This window comes from Mustela putorius, unplaced genomic scaffold (genome assembly GCF_011764305.1).
Source record: "Mustela putorius furo isolate JIRA1106 unplaced genomic scaffold, ASM1176430v1.1 tig00000743_pilon_pilon_pilon, whole genome shotgun sequence".
NCBI classification, from domain to species: Eukaryota; Metazoa; Chordata; class Mammalia; order Carnivora; family Mustelidae; genus Mustela; species Mustela putorius.
The window spans coordinates 2,061,324-2,087,340 of NW_025421464.1; the positions used below are offsets into that span (position 1 = coordinate 2,061,324).

At 50.0% G+C, this 26,017-nt stretch overlaps 1 protein-coding gene and 1 pseudogene across 5 annotated transcripts; both read right to left on the reverse strand.

Annotated features, from left to right (window-relative positions):
• Positions 1-4,986: 4,986 nt before the first annotated feature.
• On the reverse strand, positions 4,987-9,713 carry LOC101684001 (annotated as a pseudogene).
• Positions 9,714-12,086: 2,373 nt separating this feature from the next.
• PLAGL2 (PLAG1 like zinc finger 2) lies at positions 12,087-26,005 on the reverse strand. Of its 5 annotated transcripts, XM_045084053.1 has the most exons (4): positions 25,858-25,958; positions 25,333-25,387; positions 20,089-20,462; positions 12,087-17,227 (listed from the first exon to the last, which is right to left on the reverse strand). In XM_045084053.1, the coding sequence occupies exons 3-4, from the start codon at positions 20,346-20,348 to the stop codon at positions 15,994-15,996; spliced, it is 1,494 nt and encodes a 497-aa protein (XP_044939988.1). In that variant the 5' UTR covers positions 20,349-20,462; positions 25,333-25,387; positions 25,858-25,958; the 3' UTR covers positions 12,087-15,993. The 5 variants fall into 5 exon arrangements, with proteins under 5 accessions (XP_044939988.1, XP_004746714.1, XP_012908870.1 ...); XM_004746657.3 differs by lacking the exon at positions 25,333-25,387 and having other exon boundaries at positions 25,858-26,005; XM_013053416.2 differs by lacking the exons at positions 25,333-25,387; positions 25,858-25,958 and adding an exon at positions 22,791-25,306.
• Positions 26,006-26,017: the final 12 nt, after the last annotated feature.

A 26,017-nucleotide genomic window follows, 5' to 3' on the forward strand; every position in this document is an offset into this window, starting at 1 on the left:
GCTTTCATATGTCTAAAACATCTCAATTTGACCTTTGTTATTGAAAGGTATTTTTGCGGGGCATAGAATTCTAGGTTGACAAGTCTTCCCCACCCTTCCCTAGTACTTTACAGATGCTACTTCAATATCCTTTATTGCTCACATTGCTTCCGACAACAGATCTGATGTCCTTACCTTTGTCCCCTTTGTATGCAACAAGTCTCTCTTCTCTGACAGCTTTTTCGATGTCAGTGATTTTGAGCTGTTCAATTGCCTTAGTCTAGTCTTAATATTTCTTTTTTTTTTTAATTTTTATTTATTTATTTGACAGAGAGAGAGATCACAAGCAGGCAGAGAGTCAGGCAGAGAGAGAGGGGGATGCAGGCTCCCCACTGAGCAGAGAGCCTGATGCGGGGCTCGATCCCAGGACCCTGAGATCATGACCTGAGCCCGAGGCAGCAGCTTAATGCACTGAGCCACCCAGGCGCCCCTAGTCCTCATATTTCTTATGCTTACAGGTACATTGAGCTTCTCATAATTGTATGTTTATTTTCAGTAAGTTCAGAAACTTTTAGGCTTTTTGTATCTTTGAATATTTTTTTCTGTCCCCCATCTCTCTCCTTTCCTTCAGCAATTTTAATTGCCCATTTGTTAGGCTGCTTGAAGTTGTCTCACCACTGATGCCCACCCATTAAGCCTCTTTTCTTTTCTTTTTTTTCATTCTTTTTTCTGTTTCATTTTAGATAATTTCTTTTGCTTTGTCTTTAAATTCACTAATCTGTCATGTCTGCTCTGTTATTACTCCCATCCAGTATGATCTTCATCTCATACATTGCCTTTTTAATCTCAGAAACTTGATTTAAGTGTTTTTTTCATATCTATTTAACTTTTTGTGTAAAATATGTATAACATACAATTTACCATTTTAACCTTTTTAAAATGTACAGTTCAATGGCATTAAGTACATTCATAATGTTGTGCAACCATCACCAGTAGCCATCTCCAGAACTTTCTTATCTCCCCAAACTGAAACTGTACTCATTAAACACTGACTCTTCATTCTCTTCCCACGGTAGCCCCTGGTAACCACTGTTCTACTTTCTGTCTCTGAATTTGACTACTTCAGTGGAATCATACAATATCTCTCCCTTTGTGTCAGGCTTATTTCTTTTCAGGGTTCATCTACATTGTAGCACGTATCAGAATTTCACTCCATTTTAAGGCTTAGTAATAATCCGTTTTATGTACATACCACACTTAATCAATTTATCCACCAGTGGACACTTGGGTTGCTTCTTTGGCTCTTGTGGATAATGGTGCTATGAACACTGGTATATAAGTATCTGCAAGTCCCTGCTTTCCAGATCTTTGGGGGTAGATAACTTGGAGCAGAATTGCTGGGTCATGCAGTAATTCTATGTTAAATTTTTTTTTTTTTTAAGATTTTATTTATTTATTTGACACAGAGAGATCACAAGTAGGCAGAGAGGCAGGCAGAGAGAGAGAGGAGGAAGCAGGCTCCCTGCTGAGCAGAGAGCCCGATGTGGGACTCGATCCAATGACCCTGAGATCATGACCTGAGCCGAAGGCAGAGGCTTAACCCACTGAGCCACCCAGGTGCCCTATGTTAAATTTTTTTTGAGGAAGCACCATACTGTTTTCCAAGCAGTCACACCATTTTACATTCTCTTTTTAGAATGGAGAAATTATAATTTCTCCACATAACCACCAACACTTACTTTTCTGGTTTTTTTAATAATACCCACCCTTGTGGTTGTGAAGTGATATCTCGTGTTTTTTATTTCTATTTATCTAATATAAGTGATATTGCACACCTTTTCATGTGCTTATTGGCATTTGTATGTCTTCTTTGAAGAAATGTCTATTCATGTCCTTTGCCCATTCTTTTAGTTTAGTTTTAAAAGTCCTTTATATATTCTGGATATTAATCCCTTATCAAATACATGATTTTCAAAATATTTTCTCCCACATACTGTGAGTTCTCTGTCCCTACTGTTGATAATGTTCTTTGATGCACAAAAGTCAATTTTAATTAAGTCCATTTTATCTATTTGTTTTGTCACCTCTGCTTTTGGTGTGACATCTGAGCAATTATTTCCAAATCCAGTATCATGAAGCTTTTCCGCTATGTTTCCTTCTAAGAGCTCCATAGTTTCAGGTCTCACAGTTGAGTTTGTGATCTATTTTGATCATTATTGACATTGGAATATCAGTTGAGGCTGAAGAACCTCCATACTGTCTTCCACATACAAACTTGGCCCCATACAACCTTCTGTATATGGTATAAGATAAGGGTCCAACTTTATTCTTTTGTGTGTAGATACCCAGTTTCCTCAACACCATCTGTTGAAGAGATTGTCCCTTCCCAGCTGCATGGTTGGCAGCTCTATAAAAATCATTTAACCCTTGGGGCACCTGGATGGCTCAATGGGTTAAAGCCTCTGCCTTCGGCTCAGGTCATGATCCTAGGGTCCTGGGATTGAGCCCCGCATCAGGCTCTCTGCTCAGCAGGTTACCTGCTTCCCCCTCTCTCTGCCTGCATCTCTGCCTGCTTGTGATCTGTCAAATAAATAAATAAAATCTTTAAAAAAAAAAAAATTTAACCCTAGGAGCCCTTGGGCAGCTCTTAAGTGTCCCAACTCTTGATCTGAGCTCAGTTCCTGATCTTAGGGTCATTTGACTGTGTGTGTGAGAGTATATTTAACTTTTTTAAGGTATGAAATATAGCTATAACTTTTAATGTCCTTAATCTGTTCATTTTGACATCTGTTTCTGTTGTGAGTTGGTTTTGATGGCTTGTTTTCCTCAATTTGGATCATGTTGCCTGCCACTTCATAGGTCTGCCAATCTTTGACCGGATGCCGGGCATTGTGATTTTTACCTTGATAGGTACTGGATATTTTTGTAATCCTGCAAATACTCTTGAACTTTGTTCTGTGGCAGTTACATTACTGGACATTGTGGGCAGATATCCATTTCAACCCTGATGCTTGTTCCAAGCAAGTCATGGCTTTGTGCTCCACCCCTGCCTACAACTCATTCAAGAGTGGACATGTTACCTAGTTCTGGCCAACAAGATACACATTCTGGAAAGTCTAGTTTCTGTGCAAGGTTTCCTCCATTTTAAGGGAGCCATGGGAAGTCACAATCAGCCTTCTCTGGAGTTGCCACTTCCTAAACTGACTCTTGGGGCTAGTGCCACCATCTTGGCACCAAGCTGAGGATGGAACCAACAGGAAGGATGGCAGATCAGAGAAGAAGGTCTAAGTCCTGGAAGACATCATTGAGCTGCTGAATCAAACCACCCCCAACCCCCTCTCACCTGTGGATGTTCACGCAAGGAAAAAACGAGCGTTTAAGTCAATTAAAGTTAGAATTTCTCTTAGATGCAACGGGAAGCATTGTTGCTGAGCCAGCCACCTGGTGGGCTAGAGGTGTAAATGCAGGAAGGGCACCTTGCAGGGACATTGGCCCCCTGCTAAGGAATTCTAAGTACTCCTTTAGATGAGAACCAGGCTGAGAAATGCAGGAAGCCGTGCCCAAGGCCACGAAGTGGGGAATCAAGAGCACACAGGCCTACCAGCCCTCCAGAGGGTGCCTGCTCCACCACAGCCCCATGCCCTTGAGATCCTGAGTCAGCAGTGATGGGGGGGACCAGGGGGACGGGGGCCTCAGAATTCACCCGCCCAAGTCAATGTTCAGTTCTGCTGAGCAAGGGCAAGCAGATACCAAAGACTTCCTTGAATTTCTGTGCTGAAATCATGTCCTTGGAGGAAAAAATCAAAGTCCCCCAAACTCTAATCAGGGTGGTTACAGGTAACAGCTAATTGCTCTAGTTTCGGGACAGATTTTTCTGATTGTAAAAACTTGTCCAAAGTTCCTCCCCTGGCTAACAGAACAGGGCAGAGTCCTGAGAGCAGAGGCGAGCAGCACCCTGGGGTCAGAGGCTCCTGTTGCTCTCCACCCCGGAGCAGGAAGCCCCTCCTCGCTCTGACCTCCTTCCTCCACCCTCGCGCAGGTGTAAGCCAAGCAGCCATCTCTCTGGAGGAGGGACCAGAAATGGGCACAGACACTGCCTGGAGAAGGGCTACGCTGGCCACACAGGGTTCCTATTCCCAGAGATAATCTTACACTGGCCCACCTGGAAGAGTGTCCTAAACCAGGAGCATGTAAAGTACTCACTGATTCCACAATGAGTTTCGGAAGCCCCAGGCATGCCCGGTGTTAGCTAGGTGAGGGATACTCAGCGGTGATTAGAACGAAGTCCCCACAAGGGGAGGGGAAAAGGCAGGTATGTAAGAATGTAATGTCAGATGGTTGTAAGTGCTCTTACAAAATTCAAACCACAGAAAGGGAGGGAGAGCTACAGGGCAATTTATTTATTTTAGAGAGAGAGAGAGAGAGAAAAAGAGCGAATGTGAGGGGAGGGGCAGAGGGAACAGGAGAGAAAGAATGTCCCGCAGACTGCTGGCTGTGAGCAAGGAGCCTGACGTGGGGCTGGAGCTCATGATCCTGAGATCACAAACCTGAGCCGAAATCACGAGTCAGACACTTAGCCGACTGAGTGACCCTAGCGCCACAGCAGGGTAGTTTTAAGAAGGGGTAATCAGGGAAGGCTTCCTGAAGAGGTGAAATAGTAACAGATGAGCTGAGAAACCGTAAGGAATGCATACTTGTATCTGAAGAAGAAGGTTCCAGGCAGAGGGCAGAGCAAGCAAGGTTCTGAGCCAGTTTTGAAGACCAGCAGGAGGCGGTGTCGCTGAAAAGTGACCTGGAGAAGGGGAGCCAGAGAAGGTGAAGTTAGAGACATTACAAGAGGCCAGATCATGAGGCTTTTTTTTTTTTTTAAAGATTTTATTTATTTATTTGACAGAGAGAGATCACAGTAGGAGAGAGGAAGGGAAGAGATCACAGAGAGAGGAAGGGAAGCAGGCCCCCTGCTGAGCAGAGAGCCCGATGTGGGACTCGATCCCAGGACCCTGAGATCATGACCTGAGCTGAAGGCAGCGGCTTAACCCACTGAGCCACCCAGGCGCCCCCATGAGGCTTTTTTAGGTTGTGAGGAGTGGGTTAGTTTTTCCTCTTCCATGTGATTGGAGTCTTTGGAGGGTTTAGAACTAAGGACATGACCTGACTCAGGTCTAGAGAGCCACTCTGGCTGCTGTGTCCATGTAAGCCCCTGGCACATAGTAGGTGCTCACTAAACGTCAGTGGTTAGTATCACTGCTTTCCGCCTCGTCATTGGGCTCTTGAGGTTACTGAGGGCAGAGATCAAAACAGTCATCTTGTATTCCTGGTTCCCATTCTGGAGTGGTTGCTAAAATATGTGGGTAAACAAATGAGTGACTCAGGACATGAAAGAGTGAGCAAGCAGGAGTGAGCTCTGAGGATGAGACTCCTGCCCCAGATGGGTGGCTGGGATCCATGGCTGCCACGGCCCCTTGCTGAGATAAGTCACAGAGTGAAAGAAGCATGGCGCTGGCCAGGCAGCAGAAAGATCCAGTCAGTACCCATTTTGGTAAGCGCCATCGTCCAGGGCCCAAGAACTTGCAGGCTGTGACAGGGCCCAAATGTGGCCTGCAGGAGTCTAAACGCACCTGCCAACCACCAGGTAGGTGCAGGGCAGGCAAATGACTTGGGGCACCAGTTTCTAGGGTCCCCAGGATATTTAGAGGCTCACTCTGATTCCTTTGGGAGCATCACAAACAGGTGTTTAACACAAAAGAGAAACCCAGAGGAGGTAGCCCGGCCAGGCAGAAGTATTAAAAATTTGGGTTCTAGGCTGTACTTCGGAGGTGGCAGAAATTGTTGCAAGGAAGAGCAATCATGAAGGGCTTCCTGGAAGAGCTGCAGCCTGGGGTCAAACTGTCAACTAGAGAGCTGGAGTTGCAGACACTCCCCTCCCCTTGCCGCCAGCTACCCTGTGAGCTCTCTCCTACCCTGGAACCACATCTGATATCCCTCCCCACTATCCATGGGCTAATGCCTTGGCTTGAATATCCAGAAAATGGCCTACCCATCCAGCGTCGCCTCTTCCAAGTAGCCTATATCCAGGGTCCATGCTGTGCCCTGAACACATCAGGCATCTTTTATCCCAGTGCCTTTGGTCCTGCCATTTGCTCCCTCAGGAATTCCCTAGGGGCATTTTACCTAAATGGCTGCCTTTTCCTCAAGGCCCAGCTCCCTTGTCCCAACATCAGGGGAGTCTCCACCCTCCGATCCCCCATCACACATATTTGGGGTGAACTGTATGTCAAACTGGACTTAGTTGGGTCCCATCTCTTTGGGGTCATGGTTCTGTACCAGTTAGGCTTCTTGTCCTGGCGTCATTGTTAGCAGTGCCCCTTTCATTCCCAGATGTGCTCCAGCTGTGCAACAAATCACACAGAGACCCGTCACTGCCCAGCTGAAGGTCTCCAGTGGGAACTATGCCTTGTTCTTTGTTCTGTTGGGGCCTGGGATAATGCTGTGGGTATTATGGACACATCTGGAGAGTCATTCACTTGCACAAGTAATTTCTGAGGCATAACACGGCTAAGTAGCCAACGGATAGGTCACTGTTCTCCTGACTTGTCAGAGGAGGAAGGAGAAGAGAGGAAAACAAGACCATTTCAGAGAGTTACAGTGATATGGAGAAAATCTTGAAGGGGCGGGGAGAAGAGACAGAACGGGGTAAAGAAAGACTTTAGATAGGCAAGGTTGGGATGGCCTCTGGAGAAGTGGCATTTGACTAAAGCCTGAAAGAGGGGAGGGGGCCAGAGAGGAGAGTATCTGTAGGAAGAAAATTCTAGAAAGTGCAAAACCCCTGAGGCCAAAATGTGCTGCATTTGGAGGAGAGAGGTTACTGGGGGTGAGTGAGTAAGGACATCAGTGGGCGGGGTCAGCAGGAGCCAGACAGGGGGCAAAGCCCAGGGCTGGGCTTTGTCAGCCATGTTAAAGAATAAGGACTTTTTTTTTTTTTCCTGCCAATGGAGAGTTCTGGATGGAGGAATAATATCATCCAACTTCTTTTTTCCCCAGACTGAAAGGTTTTTATTTTTTTAACCATGCAGATAGGAGACAGTAGTGCCATGAATCTTCTTCTGATTGGACAAAACCATCCCATGGATATTTCTCTGTTTAGAAGCAGAGATCCAGCAATGCCCGCTACATCGTGGCGGCCAGGGCACAGAGTCATCAGGACCTTAGCAGATTTCTTTCTGGAGGCTATCCTCACAGAACATGCTAACAGCTCCCAGTTTTAAGTCCTACAGAACCACACAGGGCTGTATTAACAGGCCACAACAACCTGATCGCCACCACAAATGACCACTGAAGTCCCCTAATGGCACGGCAGGGAGAAATTACATGGATGTTCTTGTAAATGTTCTCAACTAAAAGCAATAAGCAGGCCTGGACAGCTCAATGTTTCCACCGGGCAGAAACAGGGGAGGAAATGCATAGGATCTTACTTAAAAGCCGTGAAACGAAAAACAGCGTTCACTTTCCACTTTCACACCTGGACCAAGAGAACCTCTCAAGTTTCAGTGGTTGGTTAGTAATTCTTCTCATTTAAAAAACATTTTGATGAATCAAGAAAGTTCAGAAGAACCAGGGGACTCTGCTCCCTACATGCCATGGTCTCTCAGCCACTGGAAACTTCCCAGCTGCCTCTGCTTCCATTGCATTCCCCTGCAGAGAGCACCGGCCACCATGTTTCGTGTCAAGGCCTCCCCAGGTCCTGGGAAGCAAAAGACAAGGCCTTCCTCCCGAAGGAGGATCGGGGGAGGCAACTGAACTCCTCCACCTACACAGTCCCACAGTGGGGGCTGGACCTGGTAGAAGGAGAAGAAAGGAGTTGGTCTAAAAGAATACAGCACAGAACAAAGAACTAGCCCCGCCCCTGGGGGAGTGCCCTTGCTAAAGGGGGCGGAGCATGTGAAAGAGGTGGCAAAGAAGGGGGAGGCCCTCCCACGGTGTGCAGAGCAACCCTCCTTCTCTAGCGCCAAAAGGGGAAGATTCAATTAAAAAGACAGCCTGCTTAGCTGTTTTTAAGAACTTTGCTTCTTCAGTTGTTTGTTCTGAGCTGTCATTTTAAAGAAAACGAAAAAAATGTTAGGTCTGGGCAGGTGTAGACAGGTCCCACAACTGGAAACTCCCCTCCTGTACCTGCAGCCCGGCAGCCTAAAAACAGAGACTGAGGGTGCCGGTTGGGGGCCTGGATTCTGTGTGATCCCCATGACCTGGCTCAGGAAAATAGGCTTCTGGAAGGGACCCCCATCATGGCCCCTGGCTGGAGCACATGCCCAGAAATGCCAGCATGCCAGAGCTCCTAGGGAGCTGGGGGCTTTCTTGTGCCTTGCCAGGTGGTGGTTGGGGCCCTTACAGACCTGGAAGCAGGCAACAATGTTGGTGGCAGCCCTGGCAGAACTCAGGAAGGAAGGAAAATGGGTGGGTCCAGAGGTAGACGTGGACCACGAAGATGATGGTAGTGCCCATCTTTAGCACCTGCAGGTCCTTGGTAGACACCATGGCATGTAACAGATATATGATGCATGAAACCACTTGGAAACAGAAGAGCTTGGGCATGGAGGCCACAGCCTTGGAGCAGAGTCCACTGAACGTTCAGAGGGGCCAGGGAGCCTGAAAGCTCAAGCAGATAGCAGGGTTATGTCATTGGCCTAAACACAGGTAGAAGGGAGTCTTAGGTAGGGGCCAGGTCCCAGCAAGGGGCTTAGCCAGACCGGAACCTGTGGAGCCTAGGAGGGGCCTCTGTGGGCCACCTTGCCAGGCTTCTCCTGGCTATGGGCGGCCTATCACCCAGCAGGTGGTACTGCAGGGGCTGGGGCCACAGGTCCCCTTTAATAATCTGGGCAACCTTGTCAGCGCCTGGGAGGCTGTGCTGCCAGAACCAGGTGAAGACGCTGCGGACCTGGCAAACCAGAACTGATACCACAGTCCTGAGGATCTGCGCTCATACTCTATGAGCACCTTGTTCCAGAAGTAGGGGTTGTTCCAAAAGCGAAACTTGAACTTGCATTGGGTCCTGGCGTGCCTGAGCTCCCTCAGCTCCAAATGCATCAGGTAGCAGAGCACGTCTTCATCACCACTCATGATCATGGCTGTCAACTGCAAGTGGTTCAGAAGGGCGGTGACCCAGGAGCCAGGAATATTCTGGATGACGAAACTCCTCGGGCCAGGTGCAGACGGTGGATGCGCCCAGACCTGCGCTGCAGCCACAGGTAGGCCCTGTCCGCCTGGGCACCTCTCAGCTCCCACTCGATGGCCTCCGGTGGGTGCACGGCTTGGCCTTCCAGGTTTAGGGGCCCCGGGCCCTGCTGCGCCGCGGCTCCCACCTCTGGCTCTTCCTCCCCCGCCCTCACACCCCCAGGTCCCCCAGTACTCCCCCTCCTCCGCGAGCTTCAGCTTCTCCACCCCTCCGCCTCTTCCATGAAGATGGCGCCTTGCCCCGTCGTCACTTCCTCGGCCTTCCCGCCGCCTCCCTCCCGCGAACCCCGCCCCTGGGCTCCTCAGGTCTCTGCAGCCCTGGCCCGGGGCCAGGCGGTTGCCCCGCGCCCTGGAGCAGACGGGGCAGTCCCGGGGTGGGAGGGGGGCGCCCGGGTGCCGCGGCTTTGCGGGCCCCACCGGTGAGGTCGGGCGACTGGCGCGTGGCGGCTCCAGGGCCACGGTACCCTCGCTGTGATCTCTTGCCGGAGCCTCTGGCCTGGCGGGGGTCAGGGGGCATGGGTGACACTGTGGGTCCCGCCAGAGGGGCAGCGGGGCGCGAAGTGGAGAGGCACGGTCTCCCCCCTCCTGGCCCGCTCCGTCCCTCGCGCCCCACTTCGGGGTGTGATTCGCAGGGGTGCCCCAGCCTGGCGGAGTGGCAGGGGGCTGCCCGGTGGGGATGCAACCGGGAGCGCCAGATGGAACTGGCCCGAGATTAGGAGGGCGCTGGAGGTGCCAGTGGGGTGAAATGCAGGGGTGTTACCAAGCCTGGAGCAGCTCAGAGTGAGTGCTGAGAATCAGGCACAACTCTGGTCTCGGACAGATAGAACTTTCCATCACAACCACCACACCAAGTGATTACTCTCCCGCCAAACCGCCCCCCCCTTCCCACCCCGCCTGCGGTGGGCAGTGGGCACCTGGCGGAGCCCACATTTAACTGCGGTTTGGGGGCAGCTGTAGGAAACTAGCAGCTTTGCACAGGACAAACTACTCAAACATATGCAGAAGAGGCGAACCAGCCTCAAACAAGGAGCTGCAAGTGATGGTAACTGATTGGCACATGGAGATACTGGAAATATTTATACGGAGAGAAACTTAGAGTACAAGGATCTTGGGCAAGGGAATGTCTCAAGCGCTGTGAACCTGGAGTAAACTGACACCTGTTTGTAGGAACTGTAGCCTCCTGGGCTTGCAGACCGCAAGGTGGATGTTTCTACTTGTCCTAGGCCCAGGCTTCTTTTTTCTAAGATTTTGTTTATATTTGACAGAGAGAGATCACAAGTAGGCAGAGAGGCAGATGGGCGGGGGGGGGGGGGAGAGCAGACTCCCTGCTGAGTAGAGACCACCCCCCCACACCCAGTGCAGGGCTCCATCCCAGGACCCTGAGTTCATAACCTGAGCTGAAGGCAGAGGCTTAACCCACTGAGCCACCCAGGCGCCCCAACCCTGGCTGCTGCTTGCTCTATACCAGACATTTCATCTATGTGAACTCCAATCTAAATTGCAGGGAATGTGCTTGGATGGGATGAGCCGGGATGAGCCTGGATGAACCAGCCATGCAGCCCTGAGCCTGCAAACACATCTGCACTCCCATGGTCGTGCCTCCCAAACTCAGGATCTACGCAGGTCAGTACATCTAATGGCCCCTCTTCCTAGAAGTCACTGCCACCTCCTCCAGAGAGCCTTCAGCCTCTTCCTGCCCAATGAATAAGATAGCTCTGAGCCCCTGGGCCCACCATGGGGTGTACACTCCCAAGAAGCAAGAGAGCAAGGTGCGTTCCCTTGGGGCCCTGCTAGGGATCTGAAGGCATTGTGGTTGACACTGAATGTTTATGAAGTAAATTCAAGGCCAAAGAGATGAAGGGCCAGCCCAGTGCCTTTGTACACAAAATGCCTGTTACAGACGTTAACACTTATTGTCCCATGGACTCTTGGGCTGGATTCAGAGGTGGCTTACACTTTGTGGCTCTGGACACTGGCCCCAGACCACGGAAAAGTAAGCTCAATTTTAGCCCTGGATAGGAGGATCGCAGTACGAGTTACAGGGCCCGGGGTGGTGAGGACTACCTTTGTTAAGAGATTGGCCAAGAAGCAAAGTCAGAAGCCACGTCACTGTCTCAAGTTTGTCTACACCCAATGGGCATGCCCAGGTGTGAGCAAGGTCAGGTCCTAGCTCTGCCACTTGCCAGCTGTGCACTTTGGGCAGTGGATGGCATGTCTTTTCTTGGACAACCAGCACTCATTCCCCATCCTAACTGTAACCCCAATTTCCTTTGAGAAACGGTTCACTCCTCCTGTCTCATTCAGCCTTGTTGTCGCCGGCTGGTTTTGGGGAGAGCACAGAGCCCTATCAAAGCCAGTGAACAGGAGATGCCTAGTGGTGCTTTTGTGAATATAAGAAAGAAATAGAATTTCTTGCTCTTCCTGGTCAGCACTGTGACTGACAGGGATGGAATCATGGCAGCATTCTACTCCTACACAAAGGGAGCCACTTTGTAGAGCCTGAGGACAAAGTCATTTCTACAAAAGATAGGGTCGAGAGAGACAGGAATGCTAAAGCCAGCCATGTTTGAGTGGCTGAACCAATTCTAAAAACTGTGCTACTGTGCTACATCTGGCATTTTTCGTTATATGAAATTTCATTAAGCCACTCTGATTTTTCTGACCCTTGCGTCCAAGTTTAAGTGATAATGTGATGCCACTTACCTCAAAGACATCTCATTACGATCTTTCATTTCAAAGTCTATAGGTGCTAACGTGAAGGCCTGTTTCATCTGCCCTACACTCACCATTCCCTTGGGGGCTAGAGATGTTTGGAGTTTCTAGTTCCCCAGGCTCTCTCCAGCCCTTTCCCAATCAGACAGGTTCACAACTTCCAAACACATCATTCAGAAGTTTTTAATAAACAACTTCATTATAAAAACTTTTTTTTTGAAAATGTAATTCTGTAAAACATTGAAAAATCTACTTTAACAAAGATACGCCCTGTGCATTTTCTAATGGCACTTATATTTTACAATTAAAAACCTTGTTTTATATAAAGCCAAAAATACTCCAAGAGGTTATTCACTGTGTTTACAAAGTGCTAGAAGGTTTTTGTCTTGTATTTTTCTCTCTTTAAATAATCTGGCGTTACGAAAGAGTGGCCCCAAAGCCTTGATCACTGGGGGGGGAGGGAGGCGAATGGGAAGTGTGTTTCAAGAGTTCTAGTGCCAAGCAGGCAGAGGTGGAGGGGGCAGCTACAGAAGTGAGCTTGCATCTGAAGAAACTGAGCTGGAATACTTCTTCCAAACCCCTCCACAGAGGCACTAGATTATCACGGTGAATCTCTCTTCTGTTAGAACCAGAACACCCCTTCCCTTGCCGCAGACCCTTCTCTCCAGTGGTGAAGGTCATAGCCAATTCCTTCCACAGCAGGTTAGAGCTCCAGGAGAGGCCAGGGTGGGGTCCCAGAGGAATCTGGACTTTTCTGGCCAACACCTGCCTAAGGCAAAGTTTCTTATTACATAAATATCCTTGTTAAAAAGCAAAATATTGATCCTGTACAATATAAACTGTTAAAAAAAATCGTGCTTAAAAACAGCTCCTAGATAAGAGGGGAGGTAGAGGGAATGGGTAAAACAGCTACCAAAAAAAAGGGGGGGAACGGGCAGGGATTCAGACTACTAGGGGAAGTTTAGGGCAGTGGAAGAATTTCAACTTAGGACAATATCTACCAGCAAAAAAGTAATCACACCTGCTTCCCGGATTTCCATTAAATGCCATTTGTAAAAGGTGGGGTGGTTGGGGGGGGAACTCATTGGTGCTCCTTTTCCCACCTCTCCCCTTTTAAGATGTGCACAGAACCTTTGAGCTGACACAGCTGGGCAGGTCATCCCTGGCCCCCAGAAATGTACTCAGCCTGGACCAGCTATGTACAGGCTGGGAGGTGCCTGCCCCATTCAGGGCAACTCATCGCTGACAGAAGTTGGAGGAGGTGGTAGGGAAAGGGGACATCACCCCTTTTACCTGGTCCCTGTTTGGTCTCTGCCACATGCCATGGCTCCTGTCCTGGGCAGACACCCCTTGGGCTCTCGTGGCCTCAGTAAAGGTACTGAAGTGGGTTTGGTACTGAGTGCAGGATAAGGCTATTCTTATCCTTCGAACAACCAGGCCAATAAGGCTTTTTTTTTTTTTCCTCCTTAAATTTTGGGGAAGGGAAGTTTAAGAAACGGCTGGGTGACTATGGTCCAAAAAAAGGTGAAGGCAGATGTTCCTCTGTACCAGCAAAGTTCACAGTGATAGAGAAATTCCTTGTGTGTGGTGAGGGCACTGAAGGAAAAGAGGGGCAGGATGGAAAGGGGGGACGGGGCAAGGCCCTGGTTACAAGGCTTTAAATAGTCGCTCTGCCTGTTCTAGGAGTTTCCCAGCATCACTACTGGGGCAGAGAATTCAAGGAAGGGACAGGAAAGGACAGGCAAGAAGAGTGGACTCCTCTAAGCCTGAGACTGTCTATTCTGTGGCCGGAGGCCCACCTGCCTCTATGAACGAGGGGGGCAGAGAAGGTGGCCGGGAGCAGGTAAAGGGCTGCTGGGTCTAGTGATGAGGACCAGCGACAATAAGAAGAATGGCAGCACCGAGTCCTGCTGGGACCCTCACGTGCCATTTCCTGTAATACGAGTCCCAGTAACATGCACAGCATGTAGGAGGTGGCTGCGTACCACGGGGGACGCTTTTAAAAATAAACCTTAATTAGTCCCTGGGACTCACTGAAACTAATTTTTAGAAGCAAATCATCTAGTCTGATTCTAACCTTGCCAGACATTTTTATATCTGGTTTGTTTTGTTTTGTTTTGTTTTAAAGGTATCCCAAGCTACCCTGCCTAAATCAAAATGTGCTTATTCACGCCACATTGCTTCCAATTAAGGACCAGGGAGCTACATTTTAAGGTTTTCACCTCAAAGAGTACTGGCCTGGGCTGAAGCAGAAGCCTGGGTCTTGGACCTGCTCAGTTCCTGATGAAAAAGCAAAGTGATTTCTAGAAGGGAGAGTAGGAGGACTGGGAGGAGGCTGAGGCAGTTCCTTGGTAGTTCGTCCTGAAACCCTCGTGGAGAAGCCAGCATGAGGCACGGCTGAGAGAGGTGCCCAGAAACTACTGGCTGCACTTGTAGGAGTTAACAGTAAAGAGGTAGAAGTGTGTTTCTGAATCAGAGTGGAGGTGTCTCATGAGGGTCCCACATCAGTGGTCCCCGAGCTGCCTCCCTCCCGTGAGTGGGAAGAGCGAAGCCCATCCAGAACTGAGAAATGAAGCAGGGATGGGGTTCGGCTGGGCAAGGGCTGCACTGTCTGGGGCAGGGAGCCCCACAAGCCAGATCACCTGTTGCAAGAAACCCTGCTAAGTATCGGGGCTAGGTGGGGGGGGGCGTAAGCAGAAGGTGGAATTTCTTTGATGGAGAGCGGAGAAGCCTATGCACAGTGACCCCGAGTCCACGGTAACTGCAAAGGAGTGGAGATAGAGGGGGCACTGTGGAGAAAAGGTTAGTATGGGAGCCAATGACATACCCACAGGTTAGGACTCAACTATCTGCCCAGCCCTAACTTCCTGAAAACTCTTCTTCCAACAATTCCACAACTTCCTGGAAAAGGGATAAATAGGAGACAAAATCAGGGCTTCACACCCTCTCCTTTGCTATCCACACCAGCTTAGAACCTGAGTCCCTCCTTCCGAGACTAATGATAACAGTTCATGATGTCTGGGGCAGGGGTCGGGGAGAGGGGGCAATGGGAGTGGGCAAAAGCAGCGGCCATGCCTTTCAGGCCTCCCCTCTCCAGTTCAAGGGGAGGGGGTGGGGTCATGATGTACTTGGAGAAAAACAGAACTGCAGACCTGTGAGAAAACGGCTCCAGTCTTCTTGCCTGTCTCGCGGACACTGCCGAGGAAGGCAGGAACAGACACAGTCATGGAAGATGGCAGAGACTGAAGCAGTCCAAAGTCAGTTTATTTCCCCACAGGGGAAAAACGTGACCTCAAGTGAAGAGAAGTCAGCGAGACCCGACTCCGCCTTGTAAACAGGGCTCCAGTTAACACCAGGTACCAAATGGTTCCGGCTGGTGCCAACTGGAATGGACTGGTGGGAATGGACTCACGGCGTGTAAACAATGTTCACTGCAATCACTCTAAGGCTAACAGCTTGGCAAGGGAGGTGAATGGTGTGTCTGAGACGACTGTGTAAACGGTGCCGTTGCTGGACAACACTGACTGGAAGTGGAGGTGTCGGTACAGGAGGGACGGGGGCGGTGGGAGGAAGAGGCCCTCTCTCCTGCCCACTGGCTGGAAGCAGGTGATGGAGCCAAGTGACCCTTTCTCTGCAGCAGGGCCCGACCAACTGCTGTGGGGTCTGCAGGTTGGGACCAGGAGACGGGCTTCTTGGGCTATTTCTCTCGAGGTCATCCAAAGTGAAACCCTCTGTCTCCAAGAGACTGCCTCCTTCTCCGAAGAGAAAGCGCTTCTGACGTTTTGGCGGGGGAGAGGGCTGAGTGTGGCTCCCGATTCAGATCAAAAAAGTAAAAGTAAAAATACCTGAAGTTCTATGGTATGAGATCTTTTCATGGGGCTGGGGCTCAGGGCTCCTCCTGGAACTGATCCTGGAGCCTTGAACCCCCAAACCAAGTGCTCCATATAGATACTGGAATTTTTTCTTTTTGAACCCAGCTCTGAAAGCTCAGCTGCCTTCGTGGGGGAGGCAGACAAAGTGGGCACAGAGGCTCCCTGACGGAGCCCAAGCCTGGACCGAGGGCCTCCCTGGGGGCTACTGGAACGCCTGGTGGAAACGAGGCAGGGTGGTGGTGCTCAGGCCAGATGTGAAGACCGGAGGCAAGGAGTGCAGAGGTCCAAAGTTCAGCGGCCCCCCAGCTCCGGGGGAGTCTTGAGGCTGTGCTTGCAAACTGGTGAGCAAGGGCTGTGCCTCAGCCTGGGAGTAGCCCATGACCAGGCCTCCCGCGGGCCCCGGCGGGTTGCACGGGGGGAGGTTGAGGGGGAGAAAGCCCAGCAGGTGGGAGAAGTCCACGTTGGCGGCGCAGAGGGCCTCAGAGAGGCTGGCGGGGCTCCTGGCGAGCAGTGCCTCATCTAGGAGGGCCGCCGCCGCCGCCGCCGGCTGAGGTGAGGCGGGCTGGGGCTCAGCGGACGGGAGAGAGAGGCTTCCGGGAAGCTCTGCCAGAAAACTATCCACCTCCACTTTGGGCAATTTGTCAGGCAAGTATGAGGTAGATCCAAGCTGGTATTTTGGAGGAAGCTGAGCTGGGGAAGAGATGGGCGAGGATTCCAGTGGGTAGCTCATACCCACGGGCAGCGTGCCGTGCACCAGGGAGTGGGGCACGCCCGGGCTGGGCATGGTGGGGATGTGGGCGCCATACATGCCCACGGGCAACACGCCAGGGAAGGCCTTGGCCCCCATCACGTCCCGAGAGGCCATGCACAGCACGGGGCTCAGCTCCTCCTTCACACTGACCGTGGAGCTGCAGCTGAGTAGGCCTAACATGTCCACTGGCTCTGTCTTGATTTTGAGCAGCTCCTGTGAGTGGCTCTTCTTGACATGACGCGTCAGGTGGTCCTTGCGGCCGAACCGCTGGGCACAGTACTGGCACAGGAAGTCCTTCCGGCCCGTGTGCACCACCAAGTGCCGCCGCACATCCTTGCGAGTGTAGAACCGCCGGTCACAGTGGTCGCAGGGGTGCTTCTTCTCCTTGGCACCACCAGCTACGCGGCGTGAGTGGGCCTTCAGGTGCTCCAGCAGGGCCTGGGTACTCTCAAAGGTCTGCAGGCACACCTTACAGCTGAGGTCACCGCTGCTGGCGGCATGCATAGCCAGGTGGCGCCGGTAGCCTAGCTTTGTATTGTAATTCTTACCGCACTCAGAACAGTGAAGGGCCTCTTTGTTGGGGTCATGGGTCTGCAGGTGGTTCCGCAGATGGTCCTTGCGGTGAAACATCTTATCACAGTACATGCACTGGTGGGGTTTCTGGGCTGAGTGGGTGGCCATGTGCCTGGGGGTAGGGATGGAGGATAGAGGAGAAAAAGAAGGGAGATCACAAGGGCTGGCCACAACCGAGACATCCACTGGCAGAACTAGATACTAAAATTATGGTCGAACCATGTGATGGAATGCAATGGGGTCCCGTGCCAGTCAGTACCTAAATTCTATAGCTGTCCTCGCCCACCTGCAAAATCTCCTATGTACTGCTAGTCTTTGCAGCACTGTTAGTAGCAGTTAAGTCAGGAACGATCTAAATGTCCATCAATAGGGAACTGGCAAATAAATTATGGTAAGTTCATAAAATGACGCAACTTTAAAAAAAAAAAAAAAAAAACAAGGTCACTTTATATGCCCTCAGGGAACAAGCTCTTAGGATATACGAAGTGGTAAAAAGCAATGGGACAGGGGCGCCTGGGTGGCTCAGTGGGTTGAGCCACTGCCTTTGGCTCAGGTCATGATCTCAGGGTTCTGGGATCGAGTCCCGCATCGGGCTCTCTGCTCAGCGGGGAGCCTGCTTCCTCCTCTCTCTCTCTGCCTGCCTCTCGGCCTACTTGTGATCTCTGTAATAAATAAATAAATAAAATCTAAAAAAAAAAAGAAAAAAAAGGCAATGGGACAGAACAGTACATGCAGAATGGTACTATACATAGGATAAAAACGGAAAATAGACAAATGTTTGTTTATATGCACTCAAAAATATTTCTGGATATACAAGAAAAAACGGAAAATAGACAAATGTTTGTTTATACGTACTCAAAAATATTTCTGGAAGGATATACAAGAAATTAACAACACTGGCTGCCTTTGCAGAGATGAGATAAGAAGCTGATGCGTATGATGGAGAATTTCCATTGTATGCCTTTTGGTATCTTGTGAATTTGTTTTGTGTGAATGTATGTTCTTTTCAAAAAATTTAAAATGGTACGATAAAAAAAAAAAAGAAATCTATCTAAACTTCCTGATCTAGAACAATCCCAAAATATAAGGGGCTGAGTCAAAAAAGGAAGTTTGGTAGTGTGTGTGTAATACAATCCCTTGTGAAAATAAAAAGGGAAGGAGTACATGTTTCAATGTCTCAGCAAGGATACACAAGAAAATAACCCCAGTGGACACCTCTGGGGAGGAAAATGGTTGCTTCCAGCATGAGGACAATTCATTTTTCACTGAATGCCCATCTGTACCATTTAAAGTGTTTGCCACATAAACCAGCAACACTTAAAAAACTGTTCCAATGGTATAGCACCTCAGTGCCCACCTTGGTTTACCTGCTCCCATCTGGAGGGACAGCAGCTCAGAGTGCAGGAGTTACAATCCAGAGCTCCACAGGACATTCAGAATCAACTCACCAAGACTTCAAGGGCCCACATTTACCAGGCCCTGTGTGAACTGTCATTTACCTTGTTCTCCACAAGAGGCCAAAGCATAGGACAGCCCTACCCACCAGTCAGTAAGCAGCAGAGGCTAAATCTGAACACGGTCCTTCTTGCAACCTGAGTTCACTTAGGTACGCCACCGCTGCCTCCGCTATAGCACCCAGTGATCCTTCCTACCTGTAAGGTAGCAAACAGCCATTACACTCATGCTATGTGTGAGTGCCCTGCCTGAGAGTTACTGTGAACCTCCTGGGACATAACTGACATGTAATGTATGAGAGGGAGGTGATAGGTGATCCACAGTCCATTTCCTTCATTTTACAAGTGAGGAAACTGAAGCCCTAAGTTTAGTAACTCACCTAAGCTCACACAGTGACTACAGTTGGAGTCCTGGCTCCTGCCCCCAGACCAGGACCTTTCCTGCAGCCTCCCATGGACACCCAGATGGTACCAAGAGGACAACCCAACTGGAGTCCACCTAAGACACAGGAACACCCAGAATCAAAGCATGATTCTTTCCTGAGGACCAGAGAACTGTCCTGAGGACAATCCTGGTCACCTACTACCCCATTACTTGTTTTAGTTCCTATCAACTGTTTTCCAGACAAAGAACTAAGGCTTTCTGTGGTCATCTTGTTCATGAATTTACTTGTTTGCTGTCTGTCCCCACTATTAAGATAGTGAACTCGAGGGCCAGCACCCTCATCTGTCTGGCTCACTGCTCGGTCCCCGGCACTGAATGCTGTGGCTGGCATATAGCAGGAGCTCAATAAATCATAGCCAGCTAGATGAACGGACGAAGGGGTGTGCATCAGGTAATCTGCCTCATTTGTAAAGGGGGCATCTTCCTGTTCTTCTGATGGAAAGGCAAGGATAAAATCTGAGCAGCTCCCCCACCCCCGCCAGGCTGCTCTGCTGTATCTGCTTTATACCAGCACTGTCACATTCCATGTCACTTTATATAGGGCTCTTGGGCTTACAAGTTTCAGATCAGCTGCTGACCCAGAGGGAAACCATGGAGTCTACAGAAACAGAAGGAATCATGTGAACAGCGGACTGGCTCAGAAGAGGCACTGCAGGACCAAAGAAGCTATGTGACCCTAGGTAAATTACTTCCCCACTCTGAGCCTCCACTTTAAAATTTACAGATTGGACCAGAGGGTCTCCTTTTCCTTCTAAAGTTCTAAGACTGAGTTATAATTTCTGGCTAAGAATCTCACCGCTAATTGACAAAGGTGGGGAAAGTAGTATTGCCAAACTGTTCAATCTGGTTTGTTCATGACTGGCTGGTATTTCCCCATCAGAGTCTAATGTCTGCCTACAAATATCAGTATTAGCTTTTAGTGAGTGACTTCAAGTGGTTGGCATTCAGGGTACACTTGTGGGTCAATTAACCTCTACTCTTCTGTCACAGATAAAGCCTCATATTCAGTGGAGTCTTTCTGGCTTTGTCCTCTGGAAACCCCACAGAAGGAATAGGTACGGGAGTGTCACCTACCTATATAGCTTGTACTTGGAGGCAAAAGCCTTGCCACAGTGCAGCTGAGGGCAGCTATACGGTCTCTGCTCTGGATGGGGGAGGCTGTGAGGCCTCAGCTTCTCCCCATTCGTGAAGGGCGTCCCCGAGATTTCACATTGGCACTTCACTTGACTCTCCGCCTCCCGGCCCCGAGGCCTGGGAACTAGTTTCCAGCCCACTTCCTCCTCCTGCTTTGCATCTTGAATCCAGGGGGGGACGCTGGTGAAAAATGTGGTCATGGCAAGACTAATGGCGAAGGGCCATGTTATTCAGAAAGCCTCCCCATCAGCTCCACACAGGCTCTCTGCTCTGTCACAGCCTCCAACGCAGCCTTCAGAAAACAATCTCTTCACCTGAAACATCAGAACACCTGGTGTTAGGGAGCCCAATACCATGAAAACATGGGCTCTGGGAGACAGATCCTGTTCTAATCCCAGCCCCTCCACCTCAGAGCCATGTGAATTTCAGCCACCTACTTACTTCCCTGAGCTATCTCCTCATTTACAAAATGGGCTTAATGATCTCCTAAATCATAAGAATGGCCTGAGGACTAAATGAAATAATGAAGAGAGAGCATTGAGCAGAAGTCTGGGCACCCAGTAAGTGCTTAATGGTAACTATTATTAGTAGTACTAACTAGGTGAATAGTAAGCAAGATAATCTGAGGAAGGAAAAGCCCTAACCTCCAACTATTCTCTTTCAACTTCACTTTTATATCCTTTCCACTAAATTTAGAGATAAGTAGCTCCTCTTCCTCTTTACCCTACCTCCCCCTCACCCACTACTTTCCACAATTCTCCTCCTCATGGAGGTGCTAAAGAGCAATAAAATGCCCAAAAGGCAACATGGAAGGAAGAAGGCTTTGCGAAGGAAGAAGGCTTTGCTTAGGAATTTTACACCCTGGAAAGTCAGCTCCAGAGCCAGATGTGTTTCTCAGTGGAGCATCAATGAGAGGTTCTGGCGGAGGAGGGAACAGAAGACTCCACATTTTCCCCTAAACCAGTACTGGTCTCATCCTACCCACCACCACCTCTCTGGGTGTCCCAAGCCAAGCTTCTTTAGCAAAGCCTGTCCAAGACCCCAGGTGCTGAGTGCCACCCCAACCCGTGCTGGCAGACCTCCATAGCACACATGCATTTCTCCATTATGAGCAGGTAGCATGCTTGCATTACAACTTCTCACCAAACTGATTCTTTGAAGGGTCAGATCACAGTTCTTTCATTTCCACACACTTACCATCTAGAAAAGGACTCTCAACTTTTAGGTGGGTGAATGAGTCACTGAATGCAAGTTGATGCAAGGTTAACTTATGCTCAGAAAGTTCGGGTTTAAATTGGGGTCGCAGCCCTTCCAAAGTGGGGAGCCAATATCTTGAAGTCTGATCCTTTCTCTTGCTGAGGCAGGGGGAGGGGAAGCGTGTGGGAAGGGGGAAAACTGGAGCAAAGATGACATAGCTTTTTTCCTGACATGAACTCAAAGGAAGAGAGGATGGGAGTTACTGTACGGACTGTCAAAAGGGGGACAACAGACCCATATTCACTCACAAACTCATCACAGATTACCAACTGCAAAGCAACTTGCTACAACAGGGGGATTCCTTTTGAAGAGGTCATGCCAAAAATCTGGTCATGAGGCTTTTCCATGTAAAGGGAGCAAAGAGGGTATCTGGGGATTGTCCATGAGAATCTGGGGAAGGCTCCAACCACACAAACAGCTGTGGGTCACAGAATGCTTGCTCAGCTCATTAGCACCTGCTGCTCACAGTGACCATTCATCCAACAGACTGGCCCTGAACGAGATGATGGGATCAGCGGGTTCATGCCCCAGAGAGCTTTGCTCATCATTAACATGAGCTACGTCCTGTTCAGGAACCATTCCTCTTGTTGAAGAAACACTGCAATATAATATGATAAACACTTCCCCATCACGAGTGGAGATTTGCCTAGAAAGATCGGCACAAAGGTGGCTGCACTATGCATGAGTCATGCGCTGGGGAGGGGTAAGCAGTACTAAAAACTAGTCCCACTTGAGCCTTCAAGTCATTGTGGTGTTATGTGCCTGCTTCACTATAAATCTCAAAGGCCTCTGACGTCTGCCTTTCATGGTTTAAGTTCTTCCTCCTTCTCAAGGGTGGAATTACCTGTTTATAATACCAGTGATTATTACGCACCTTGGAAGTGGGTAGAAAACAAGCACAAGTTTAAACATCTAGTTTGGAGGGGAATTTCCCCTACCCTCAAAGTCAAATTCTGCTTCTTACCCAAAATCATGCACCTCAGCCCCTGGAAAGTTGGGAATGGCAGCCAGAGGGAAGCAAGTCGCATCACTTTGGCCAGTGTGAGAGGGGAGCCTAGCCCTGGAAATTCCACACAACCTCAGAAAGAGAACAGGACGTCCCCCACCTCCCACACGTCCACCTCTTCTGTTCTCCTGAACAAGCACAAACAAGACACAGCAGTTTAGTACCCTGCTTCTGAAAGCGTGAGTAATGGGCTTCTAGGAAAGAGGCCAGTGGTGGCTAAGGAAAGCTCACGAGGTTGTACTGACAGAACCAAAGGAGGGAAGCAGCCATGTGCTTGCCTTGATCTGGGTTTAATGGGGCTATGACTCTAAAAGGAAACAGCCAACACCCTGATCCTATTCCCCCCACCCTTTTAAAAAGGCACAGTGGAAGTCCTTACCTATAGTCACCAACAGCCTACTGGATAACCAAAGCTGCCGCTGTTACCTTAGGAACCCTTTTGGGAACCTAGTCTCTCTCCCTCTGTCCTTTGTCTGCAAACTTCTCTCCTCCAGGAAAGTTCCTGGGCCCCTCTCCTTCAGACTTCTTCCTTGGCAAAACTGAAAGAATTCTGCTTCTTTCAAAGCTGCTCTTCTGGTCTCACACTCTAACCTTAACAACTGTAGAGAAGCTGACGGAACCTGTTCCCATAAAACAAACACAATCAATCCCTCCCAGTTACTGGTATAACTCAGTATATTTTCATCCAAAGATTCCTCCTGGCGCCTGATCTGAAGAGGGAGGCAGCATGGAAAGAACCTTGGACTTGCTATCAGGAGAGCTGCCACTCACTGGCCGTGAAACCATGGGCAGGTTACTTTGTTTCTCTGAATCTCTGTTTCCTCAGTTTCTAACCTGAAGATTTATTCTCCTTACCTACAGTAGTCTCAAGGAGGATGAAGTGTCTGATCTAAAGTATGTGAGTACATGCAGTGCTGTCTCTGAGGTCTACACTGTGTCTGCCACTTTTCCGCACAGGGCCCGAGTAGTACTTCTTTTTTTCCCCTTTTAATGTTACTTCTCAGGCCTCTGAGTGCGTTTCCTTCCCTTCACAACATCTCCACAGAACGCAGCCTTCCCCTTTTCCCTCACAGTCAACCCGCAGCACATCCCCTCTAACCAGCCCCCGCTGCGCTCCCCTCCTCCACCACCACATCCTGGGCCACAGTTCTCTCACCTCAGGAATCTCTTCTATTACTAAGGCTCGGTACCCCAAACACAAATGCTTTCCGAAAACTCGAAGGCCTTCTCTGGAAGCTGAAAGGAGACAAACTGCTCCCTAGTCTATCTGTCCTGCTGTGTGCCATGATGCCTGCTGCCCTCTGACGAAACGATAGTTTTTTATGGTGTTACATCATCTCTATAGAAACTGCGTTCTTTCTCCATTATTAGCCTGTTTCCTCATCTGTAAAGCTAAAAATACTTACCTCACAGGCTTGTTGTGAGGATTATTTTAGTCAGGTATGCAAAGGGCACGGCGTAGTGCTTGGCGTGCTGTAAGTCCCCAACAAAAGGCAGCTATTATCTTTGCCTTTGTATTGAGTTGCACGTTCTTATCCCACCTTCTGCTGCGGCAGGAAATTCTCACAACCTTCCCAAAACTGTGGAGAAGCCTCCCCCACCTCCGCAGCAAGAGAAGGGTTAACCTCTAAGTGTTCTTAACTAGAGAGACCCATAGAGGATTAACAGCTCCACTTCAGTGACTACCCTAAAATAGCTTTTATCCCTCCAGCCCAAGAGCTACTTGGGGATCTGAAAAACTCAATTCAACACCTGCCGAGGAGGAAACACACCCGGGAACACACCCTGGAACGTTCCTTAGGGTGGACAGAATCTTCCCTTAAGCAGAACCCAAAATAGCAACTGGGAAATTATAAATAGACTGAGAGAAAAAAAAAAAAAAAACCACACACACAAAAAAACCAGGTCTTGACCTGAGCACCAGAAACAAATCCAAATGACACACTGACTGGCTGGAAAACAGTGAGAAGGAAAGGGAGGAATGGGAAGAGCCGCCCCTCTCACTCCCTCCCTCACACACACTCCAAAGTGGTGGGAGAATTAAATTACAGGGAGGCCGGAGAGTCTCAATGACTTGCATCATTCCAAGAGACATCAAACAGGATTAACAGGGGTTGGATTTACTCTCGGGCTGCTAGTTCTTCTGTCACTATAGATGGGCCCTCTTTGCAGTCCCTTTGATTCACTCTTTCCTCCCTTCCTGCTGCCTCTCACTCCTGAGGAGGCCATGAGCAAATGGCTGCAACTCACTATAGCCCCATTTTCATTACCAGGAAACCTGGCTGGACCCCCCCCCCCCAACAAAGGACTCCCCCAACAATGGAGTGGCCTCACCATGAGGGGGAGGGTTAGAAATCCAAGGCCAGTCTCTATCACAGTCCCAAACTAACAGGTGGAAAAACACACAAGCCAGAAGACAGGCTACTCTTGGAGGTGAAAGCACCAACAACTCCCCTACACCAGTTGTCCCCTTATCTTTCACGTTACAGGTGCCTTTACCCCACCAGCTGGGGCCAGAGCCTGGGACTGGATTTATAGGGAATAACCAGGTTCCTTGGGCAGCTTCTTAGACCACTCCACTGTGTGGAGGGAGAGGTTCAACTCCCCTGGAGCTGGGAGAGACAGGAGTAGATGCCTGCCAGAGAAGGGACAGAAATTCAGGGAGAAGTCTGGAGGAGGTCTCAGGGATGGGAAGGAAGGAAAAGTATGATAAAGAATTATTAGCAAGTGAACTTAGTCTCTAAGGGACCACCTCCCCCCACCCCCAAAAGAGATGGGGGACTACAAGGGCTGGAGGATTCCAGGAGTTGAAAACAGAAGTGAATTCTCTGAACTTTCAAAGTCTCAAAAAAGGGTAACCAGATAGATATCTAAGGTTTGGGAGTATGGTCACTGAGGAGGGAATTATAGATGGAGCTTACTGGGGTTCTCCAGAACCGGGTATTTGACGGAAGCCTCAAAATGGGTTGTGTGGTTCTGGAAAACGAAACAGAGAGTAAAAAGCGGAGTATTTGGAGCAGGAAAGGGGGTTATGTGGGTCCCGGTAGGCGTGTCCGAGGGGAGGGAGCAGGTGCAGCTTATCTGCGTCCCCCAGACCCGGGTCCCTCGTAAGGTCAGCAGCGCGTTATCTGGGTCTCCAGGGAACCTGGGGGTCAAGAGTAGGGGACCCTCAGGGCTGAGTCTCCAGGTCTCGGTAGGAAAGGGACCAGTGGGGTTTCTTCCGGTCCCCCGACCCAGGTATCGGATCCGCGGAGAGATTTCGTCACCATGGGGCCTATCGGGGCCCGAACTGGCGTGAAGGGGGCCCCCGGTCGGGGGTGTGGGCGACCGCGCCGCGGGGCCCGAGATGAGAGGCGCCGCCGCTCCGGGTGCCGGGTGCGCGGGCACAGCGAGACGGCCTCCCGCCCCGCTCCCCGCCGTCCCCCGGGGTCCTCGCCGGCACTCACCGCGCTCGGGGCCCCGCGCTGCGGGCCGGGCCGCGCTCGGGCTCCGCCAGGCCCGTTCAGGCCCCGGTAGTGGCGGCGGTCGGGCCATTGTGCGGTGCATTGTGGGAGCCGCGCGAGCGGGCGCTCGGGCCGTGGAGGGGGCGGTGCCGCGGGCTCTCTA

Bases quoted from the DNA above. Each gene is read 5' to 3' on its own strand.
- PLAGL2 (XM_004746657.3), bottom strand. From the start codon at position 20,348: ATGACCACATTTTTCACCAGCGTCCCCCCCTGGATTCAAGATGCAAAG. The intron at 17,228-20,088 runs GTAGGTGACACT...CCCTACCCCCAG, and splicing joins TCCAAGTACAAGCTATATAG to GCACATGGCCACCCACTCAG.